We start from the raw sequence: 9,334 nt of genomic DNA, 5'->3' as shown, positions 1-9,334 counted from the left end.
AATCAGCAAAAGGTGAGTCCGCATAGCTGCCTGGCGTCGCTTTCTCCATAGGACGAGGGACGCTGGGGATTTTGGCGATCATGTCTTCTAGTCGCTGAAGACGCTGCTCGATGTCGGCGTCACGCCCGATGACGGCGTCATGCCCGATGACGGCGTCATGCTCGATGACGGCGTCGTCTATGTTGCGGCGCTTAGAGCCTTTGGACTTTTGAGCAGATTTCAGGCTTTGATTCTCCATACAGGACGCGACATAACTTTCTTTCAATATCGCCATCTCCGCCTTGACGCGGTTGAGCTCATCAATGACCTCTTGGTGGTGACCTATTGTCCTGCCATTGAAAACACGAAAGGATGGAAAAGTACGGAAAACTTACGTAGATAAGATGAAACGAAAAAACGTGATTGCCAAAGGATGTATAGAGATCTCGCTGTGGCCCCACGGTGGGCGCCAAATTGTTTATGCCAATTTTGTACCAAGTACGCAAAAGGAAAAGGGAACCAACAACGAGATCTTTACACTATGGTAATCAACATTAACGGATAAATTAAATATGTAAAGGAAATAAAATAATAAAAAGACAAATGAATTGTTGACGCGGAAAACCCAAATGTTGGGAAAAACCGCGGGTGATGCTCTTGATCACCAATCCACTAATATGCCGACGGCGTCAATACAAGGGTAGAATACAATATCAAGCTTTCTTGTGCCACTATGGAAAATATTAGAGTAGAGAATAAAGAATATGAATGTGTGCGTGGAGAGAGAAGTAGTAGAAGAGAAACTAGGGTTACATTGAACTACATTATATATATAGGTGGGATATCCTTCAAAGATGCTTCCAAACTCCCTTGAAGATAGGTAGTGCCTTGATTATCTCTAACTTCCTCCTTATTTTCCTCCAACAGTTATACCCAAAGTCAATGCCAATCCCATGATTCTTGCTAACTGATATTTAATTCCTTCTTTGCTAATATGAAATTTTCCGGGCCCAACAGTTACTACAGATAATTCTCAAAATTTATTTTATGGGTTTAGGCTATCTTAGAGACTTCCCAACAAGTGAGGTTTACTTGAGAAAAAAATTACTCCATCCGTCCCAGAATATAGTTCTCATTTCCATTTTGGGTGTCCCAAAATATAGTTCCCATTTCCATATTTAGTTCCACAATTTTCCGTAATTTCTCTAGAAAAACCGTGTCCCATCATTTATTTGCTTCTTAAATTTGTTTTTTCCTTTGTTTATTCAACCAAAATGTTACAATTAATGCTCTTTCACCAATTATTCTCCATTCTCTCTCTTAAAATAATCTTTTTCCATACCACATTTATTTAAATAAACGAAAAATCTTTAATATCCCTCTTATATTCTACTTGCATAAATTACCATGAAAAAAAAAAGGAAACGAGAACTATATTTTGGGATGGAGGTAGTATATGTTATAAGGGGAAAAAACTTGGTTAACCCACCAGGTAGACTACCCACCTCATAATATAAGTTTGTGGTAATTATGATAGTGGAATCCAACTAGACTTAAATACTAATATTTTAATTATCTATTAGTAGCGGATAGTCTACCCGGTGGGTAGATATAGCAATGTCCATTATAAGGTTGCCATATACAATCTCCCTTTAAGGATGAGGAGCTAGCTCATGTGGTTGAGCACTCCCCTCTGATCCTTGAGGTCAGGGGTTCGATCCTTACCCCCAGCATTATGTTGGGCTATTTTCTTAGCATGCTTTGCATGCTTTACCAGCCAATGTGCTGGTAGTTCCTACAAGGCTAGTAGCCTTGGTAGGGGTTAGCTCTTGGACTGACTTAATTTCCTAATCAAAAAAAAAAAAAAAAAAAAAAATACAATCTCCCTTTCAGATTTAGCAAACCAAAAAGATTATTGTATTAAAGTTTTTGTCCTCTTTCATGACAGAATAATCAAAATGAACAACAGGCTGTCTTATTATGGAAGAAAAATTCCACCGAAAACCATTCTATATCATGAAAGCCTCACCATAATTTAGGAAATATAAGAATGTGAGACATTGCAGATAATCCAGTAAGATTTGTACCTTACGATAAAGGGCCCTCACAGAGTCACAGTTATAACCTACGGTCCTACCGTGATTGTCTAAAACGAAAACGCTCTAAGAAAACATATATGTTGTGATAATCCTTGTGTACCATTGGGCTGGATACCATCTGACATGAGTGTTGATGATGCTCGACCACGGATCAGTTATCACCTCCCTGTGGCATGTCCATAGTACATTTACAGCATCTTGTTTGCTATTGGTAGGACGAGTCGAGAGGCAATAGCCAATGAGGTGTAGTACCTGCATGACATACCAAAGGAAGTTAGTATTTAGCAAAACAGGAAAATCGCACACTAACAGATTAAGCTAAACTTTTTTTTTTTGACATCAGATTAAGCTAAACTTACTCATTGGAGATTAGGCATCAAAATAATGTGCACATAATATGCAACAGAAAGAAGAAAACGCGTTTGAGATGGGTGTGTTATACTGTTATTTTCATCCAAATTCCACTCATCTGCCCTTATATAAGTTAATACAACTTACCTGAATCAATTTGGACTTAATCGAACTTATTAGCCCTTAATTTATTGGCCCTTATCAGCCCTAATTCTGAACTTAATTGACCCATGTCATCGCTTCTTCACACTTACCTGAACTAAATCCGAACTTATTGACCCATGTCAACCCTTCTTCACACTTACCTGAACTAAATCTGAACCTATTTAAACTTATATTCCATAAGCAAGTGAAATTAAAGGTCAGGAAAACAGAACCTTGTGTGGCATACCGTCACGTCCAGCATTTTAAACTGCAGAGGTATGCAAAAATTGCACTCCCCAAAAATACCACCACCCCTGAACAGAGTAATCTGGAATCATAGTAAAAGGCAGCATCACTGCAGCCTATATGATAATTTAGCAAATTAGCCTAGACTTTTCTCTTCATACATGGCAGATCCTTCTGTTATCAGTTCTACTCCCACCAATTTCGGGCCTGTTTGGTTGGGTGTAAAACTTTTTCTTAGAAAAGAAGTTTTCCAATTTTCTTTTCTTTGGTTTTTAAAAGGTGGAAAATAGTTTTCACAATGATAGAAAACATTTTTCTTCTCAAAGGAAAGGAAAACATATTCTCCTCCCGATTCTTCACCTTCCTCCCATTCATCCTCCCTCATTCAATTCCATGATTTCTTTTCTCCCTAACTTTTAATGCAAAGAACCAAACAATATAAAACTAAGCTACAATTATTTGGAAATATCTTTTCAAGGAAAATTATTTTCATCCAACCAAATGGAGCCATGTTTAATTGATTTCCTAAAGACTAAATATAAGGCAGTGCACCCTAGACTAAGATACATAGTAACTGGTTGCAAATTTGTTTAAAACAGAATTTTGTAATGAACATCTAAGCCTGTAATTCTGTGAAAGGTAAATGAAAAAATCATAAAAATCAAACAGTTTTGATGGGTCTTAGGTATAGGCAACATAAAAGAGAAATATAACAAACTGATAAAACTCTGATACATGAAGCATAAATTTAATTTCCTTTGAATAAAAAAATATTTAGTTGCACAATTAGAAGGGGATTCCTGTTTTACGCAATTGAGTACATGTATTCTTTCAAGCTAATCAATCTAGTTTGTTTTCACTAGTTTCGTACAGTTGATTATGACTCAATCTGAGTTCAGCCAGTATGAACATTTTCAGGGATTCCATTACAAAGCAAACCTTCAATGCACCATGGAAATTAAACATAAAAAAGGAAACATGCTAAAGGTTCAAAACTGCAGCAGAGAGATCACTGATATGATCTACGGGTTCAAACAGAAATCTAAGAAAAATACATTAGGATATAATTAGCAACAGAACCAGAAACAAGTAAGCAACAAAACTAAGGAGGAATATCTAAGACCTCTACAAAATTTTGTAGGACATGAAATCAATATTGGAAACTGAATAACTCTAGTTTTCCCCACTTGTTATACAGATAATGAAGCTATAACAAATTATCCCCACTCAGTTGAATTTTAGCTACTATTCAACTTTGTTTATATAGGCAGTAGTCCTATTAACTAACAGCAGAAATCTTAGTAATAAGCACCCAAAAAACTAAATAGTGCTCCACACACACACACACACACACACACACACACACACACACACACACAGAGAGTCTAGAGCACCATACAGATATACTTCGTATAGATGACTCAAGTTTTCTTTACACAAAATTTCAATGACAATCACAAGGAAGTGAATACACTAGGGAATGAGATATACCAGGTAAATTCCAGCCATTGAAATCGAGATTAATACATCCGCTGCATTGTTTTTCTTGGCTTTTTAACGAAACTCAAATTATGCTTCCTGAGAGTCTTCCTCTTCAGCACCGTCTTCTCAGGCAATGTGAGCCTCTTTTTCCCTTTCTTCACAACCTTGGGCTTCTTCATGAATCTAGTATCCAACTTGTACTCCTTAGCTTCTATTGGGACATTATTACGGACAGCTTCACTAGAAAGAGCTTTTGCTTTCTCAACACGGCCATGAGCATACCACTTTCCAATCAATAGGTCATAAGTCTTAACCCCCGGTTTACAGCCATCCGCTTTCATCTTAGCAAACACACTCGAAGCATGCTCAATTCTCTCAATTCCACAAAGAATCTTCAAAAACCCATAATAAGCCTTCTTATCAAGAGCATCCCCATACCCCGCCGATCTCATCCTATCAATCATCTCATCTCCCTCCCCAACCCTCCCCGCCTGATACAAACTCCTAATGAGTACAAGAAAAGTGGTAGCATCAGGATGACACCCCCACTCACCCATCCTAGAAAACAACTTCACAGCATCCTCCGTCTTACGAATCTTACACAAATTCGATAACAACACATTAAATGTCTCAGTATTCCGCGGCACACCAGCCGCATCCATATCCACCAAAACAGTCTGAGCCTCAGCCTGAAGCCTAGAAGGATCCTTCTTCCTACAAAGCTTACAAATACAATCAAGAATCGAATTAAACGCGACGGTACCCAGCTCAAACCCACCTCTATACATCTCCCTAGCTAATCTCCTAGCCTCCTCAAGCTTTCCATCAACACACCACCCTCTAATCAACACATCACAAACATACTCATCAGGGAAAAACTCATTAGCAACATTCTTAACTAACTTCTCAGCATAATTAGCATATCCATGTTCACAAAGCTTACTAACAATATAATTAAACTTTTCTCTATCCCTAACAATGCCGTAATCTTTCTCCATCCTATCGAAAAATGACACAGCTTGCGTCGCTCGACCGGCTCGAACGAGACGGTCGATCGACGAAGCAAACGTTTTGAAACCAATTACACCATTACCTCCAACAAGTACATCATGAATTATCTTAAAATCCTTCCTACGACCAAAATAATCAACGAAAAAAGACAGTACCTCATCAGTGAGCTGAAATTGAGGGGATTTAGAGGAAACCCATTTGAAGAAATCAAAAGCAGAACGAGCAGCATGAGGTGAATTATTGAGGGTTTGAAGAATAAGATTAGGAGAGAGAGTGATGTGAGAGAAAGAAAGGTCAAGGCGTTGTGAGAGGGAGAGAGAGTCGGGGGTTTCAGAGAGAGTTAGGAGTTCAGAGGAGAGAGAAAGGGCAGTTTGGTAATTGTCTTGAGTGGGATTAGAAGGGTTGGAGGAGAAAGATCGGAGAAGAGGAGAGAGAAAAATGGGGAGGTTGTAGGGTTTAGTGAGGGTTGAGAAATGGGGTTTTAGAGAGGTGAGAGATGGAGATGGAAGGTGGTGTGGTGGTGATGAGAGGTGGCGGAGGAGGAGGAGACGACGGAGATGCGGTGAGATTCGCATTGTTGTTGTTGTGGTGGTGGTGGTGGTGGTGGATGTTTAGGAGAGAGATTGTGTGTGTGTGTGAAAGCTGAAAACTTAAACGCAGGTTTAGAAAACCTAAGGTTTGGAGGAAGGAGGAAGATAGTTGTGAACTTGTGATTAAGTGTGGGAGGTTTCTTAGTAACATACGTGAGGTGATGCAAAAGAGTGGTGCTTGTCCGTTGGATGGGATTAAATTGTGTCCTCCCTAAATTGACACACTTTTAGTTCTTAGTGCCATTAGATACACAAAATCGATCCTTTAGAATTGTCTATAGGGCATGAGCATCATCAAAGAAGGTAAGAGTAGATTGGAGGTTCGGGGAGATCGTGTTTAGGAATCACGATACAAGCATGGAGTGAATTGTACTCCAACCGGCCAATTTTTCCAGGTTTGTAGGCTTGGTGGAAGTACCATTAATGAAGCCTAATTTGCCTGTTGCATTCAAACAAGTGTGAATTGCACGTGATCATTCATCAAAGTTGTCGCCTTTAAGTTGTATGGGGTAATAACATTACCATAGTTGTCGTTTGAGCCAACAAGGTAAAGCAAAGCCAAATTTTCTAACTTAGGGATATTCGATCCACCGTCGGTCATGATGAAGATGGCCGAAGTTCATCAGCTAGGGTTGCAGTCAATGCGAGTCGGCGTTGGAGTTTTGCGGTTCGATTATGTGATGAGGGTTTGTGTTTTTTCTTTCGGGCTATTCAATAGAAACAAATAGATTTTTTTTGTGGCTCTTGGTACCATGTCATATTTCAAGTAATATTGTGTTGTGATTTCATTAACTATGAAAAACATTAATTGCAATATAAAGGACAAATTCCTAATATCAATGAACTTAGGAAAATAACTAGTTTCCTAATCTAATTCTATCTTCTAACACTATCCAAGTTGGAAAACCATAACAAGTCTCATTGTTCAATATCATTGTCTTCTATGTCCAATAACAATTTTTCAACCTCATTAGAGCGAGCCAAACAAACCTCAGTAGACTGATGGCTTGTTTTTTCAAAAATTTTGCAAGTGCAAGTTATAGTTGAATCATGGGTAGTATATATTACCCTTTTGAATCTTTGTCAAACTCTTCTTTCAGTTAAACATGATAGACATATTGTCGGGTGAAACAACAACAAAACAAATGTTTGTGGACATTGCCATTGCAAACTTGTTCCCAAATATTTTACTTAAATTCAAATTAAACAACGAATTCATGTTGTAGGTAGAGAATGGAGGAAGAAAACATTGCAAGTTTAGGGCTTTTCGATGGATTAGAGAAGAAAGAGAGAATAATTTATGTGTGATACTAAATTTATGGCCAGTAAAAATGCATTATAATATGTTCTCTATCATATAACTAATATATTTCAACACTTAACTTAATATACTTCACGTTGAACTAATCCACTAGGAAGCAATTTATTAAGGCCAACATAACTAATAGGTCCAAGCGATTAACTAACTCCATTGTGTGTATGTTAACACTAACATGAGATCGTCTTTTCAAACGAACTCGTTAATTAATTAATTGTGTTACTTTATTTTCAGATAATAAATTAAACTTGATTTATTGACCTACCAAAATTATTATAATACTCTTTCTGTTTTTTATCATTGTCACTTTCCTATGCGCGTCTCCAATGCACCTCTTTGAACTTAAATATCTTCTATCATATATTAGTAAAAATTATAACGATTGAATATTAATAATGCATATATTGAGACGAATCAAACAAGACCTCACATGACTATATTTTTTCTTATAAATTGAAAAACATTGAGAAGATTCTCTCTAAGTATAAATAGTGGTGAGAAAGATAAAATAAATAAATAGAGGGAGTATCACATTTCTAACTGCTTTTTTCATGAGCTCGCTAAAGATAAAATAATCAACCTAAAATGCTCAATTGTTTACACTCGAAACTTTTAGATTGAGAAGAAAGATTAGTTGGTTGCATTGTGCAGAAAAGTCTACTCTCTCCTCGAAATGATCAATGGTTATCCTCATTACTAGTCATAGACTCATATATGGTCCTAATCATCTCTCTGATCACTGATCAGTGTCTTAATACTGAACTAAATTACTAATCATCACTTAAAGGGTCTCACTTTCATATTTTAAGTGTTTTTTTTTTGTTTTGCTTAAAACACGCACAAGAAAGCATGCGCACAAATTGATAAAATATTTTCACCTTGTGGACTTCCGATTGTTGTTGTTATGTTGTAGATCTCGATCAACAAGATTCGTAGGGAACAAGCTGATATTTTTTGGCCCACTAACATGTACTATACTTCCTCCGTTTGAAATTAGATGTTACACTTTTTATTTTAAGAAGTTTCAAATTAGATGTTATACTTTCATTTTGAGTAATAATTTTTCTCTATCTCTTTTTTTTCACATGGGACCCTTTTGTTTTCTTTTTCTATCTCTCTCCTCTCCAAAAATTGTATAGGAGTCTGTGATTTTAAAAGTGTAACAACTAAATTGAAACGGATGAAGTATTTATTTTTGTTTCTCTCTATTTTTTTTTTCCCTTTCACTTCTTTGAAAATTGAATTGAATGATACTATGTAGTTTTGCTCTTTTGGTATGTAAGGTAAAAGTATAAGAGAATATAGGTTGAAATTCGAATGGACAAAAACAAATAGAGCAATCTTTTAAATAAACCATAAATGATACTGGGCTAAGTTTATACGGACATTGATCAGAGTGCAAGATATTGCGAATCACACCCATAGTGTCATAGTGAGTTAACCAATAATGAATGTATTATGAAACATAGATGACAACAAAGAGATGGATTATGCATGTCCACCGATATTAAGAAAAAAATAATTTCATAACGAGTTGATGGACTAACTATTTCACATGTAAAAAGAAGAGGAAAAATGACTACTTAACAAATAAAAATACTTTATTACTTCATTTATTGTCAATTATCACATGTATAATGTACACCAAGAGGCCCAATACTCCCATTCACATTCGAGTATTCTTAAAATTAGAGAAAAATGAAAAGGTTAACTACGTAATGTTGATACTGGGATTGGACTACCAATATGATGTGATCAAATGACCTAATGTCAGGCCATCAAACTTTACGGTTTGTCCTTCAGACATATCTTTGATTCCTTTTTAATGTGCATTCCTCGTTGAGGAATGATAAACCTCTCTTTGCTAGATGTTTGCAAACATCTAGCAGGGGTAAAACTGTCAATATCTAAATAAGAGAGAGAGAAGAGTAAAATAAAGATATGATGAAATTATATCAAGATGGATGTCTATTTGTAGAGAATAAAAATATATGAATATTGGTATATTTTTTATTTTTTTATAATATATATTTTTTGAGATATAACAGTTTAAAAACTGTAAAAAAGTAAATTGTTTAGACAAACAATACTGTGACACCTGGGCAACTTATATG

At 36.4% G+C, this 9,334-nt stretch overlaps 1 protein-coding gene across 1 annotated transcript; it reads right to left on the bottom strand.

Moving 5' to 3' along the window:
* Positions 1-1,873: 1,873 nt before the first annotated feature.
* Positions 1,874-6,065, bottom strand: LOC104908194 (pentatricopeptide repeat-containing protein PNM1, mitochondrial). Its single transcript, XM_010697282.4, has 2 exons — positions 4,311-6,065; positions 1,874-2,330 (listed from the first exon to the last, which is right to left on the bottom strand). The coding sequence occupies exon 1, from the start codon at positions 5,885-5,887 to the stop codon at positions 4,340-4,342; it is 1,548 nt and encodes a 515-aa protein (XP_010695584.1). The 5' UTR covers positions 5,888-6,065; the 3' UTR covers positions 1,874-2,330; positions 4,311-4,339.
* Between the last annotated feature and the right edge of the window lie 3,269 nt (positions 6,066-9,334).

This window comes from Beta vulgaris, chromosome 5 (assembly GCF_026745355.1).
Source record: "Beta vulgaris subsp. vulgaris cultivar EL10 chromosome 5, EL10.2, whole genome shotgun sequence".
In the NCBI taxonomy this organism is placed as follows: domain Eukaryota; kingdom Viridiplantae; phylum Streptophyta; class Magnoliopsida; order Caryophyllales; family Amaranthaceae; genus Beta; species Beta vulgaris.
This window is presented reverse-complemented; position numbering and strand designations above follow the sequence as displayed.

What these genes read in the sequence shown, in the direction of transcription:
- LOC104908194 (XM_010697282.4), bottom strand. Translation starts at nt 5,887, where the DNA reads ATGCGAATCTCACCGCATCTCCGTCGTCTCCTCCTCCTCCGCCACCTC.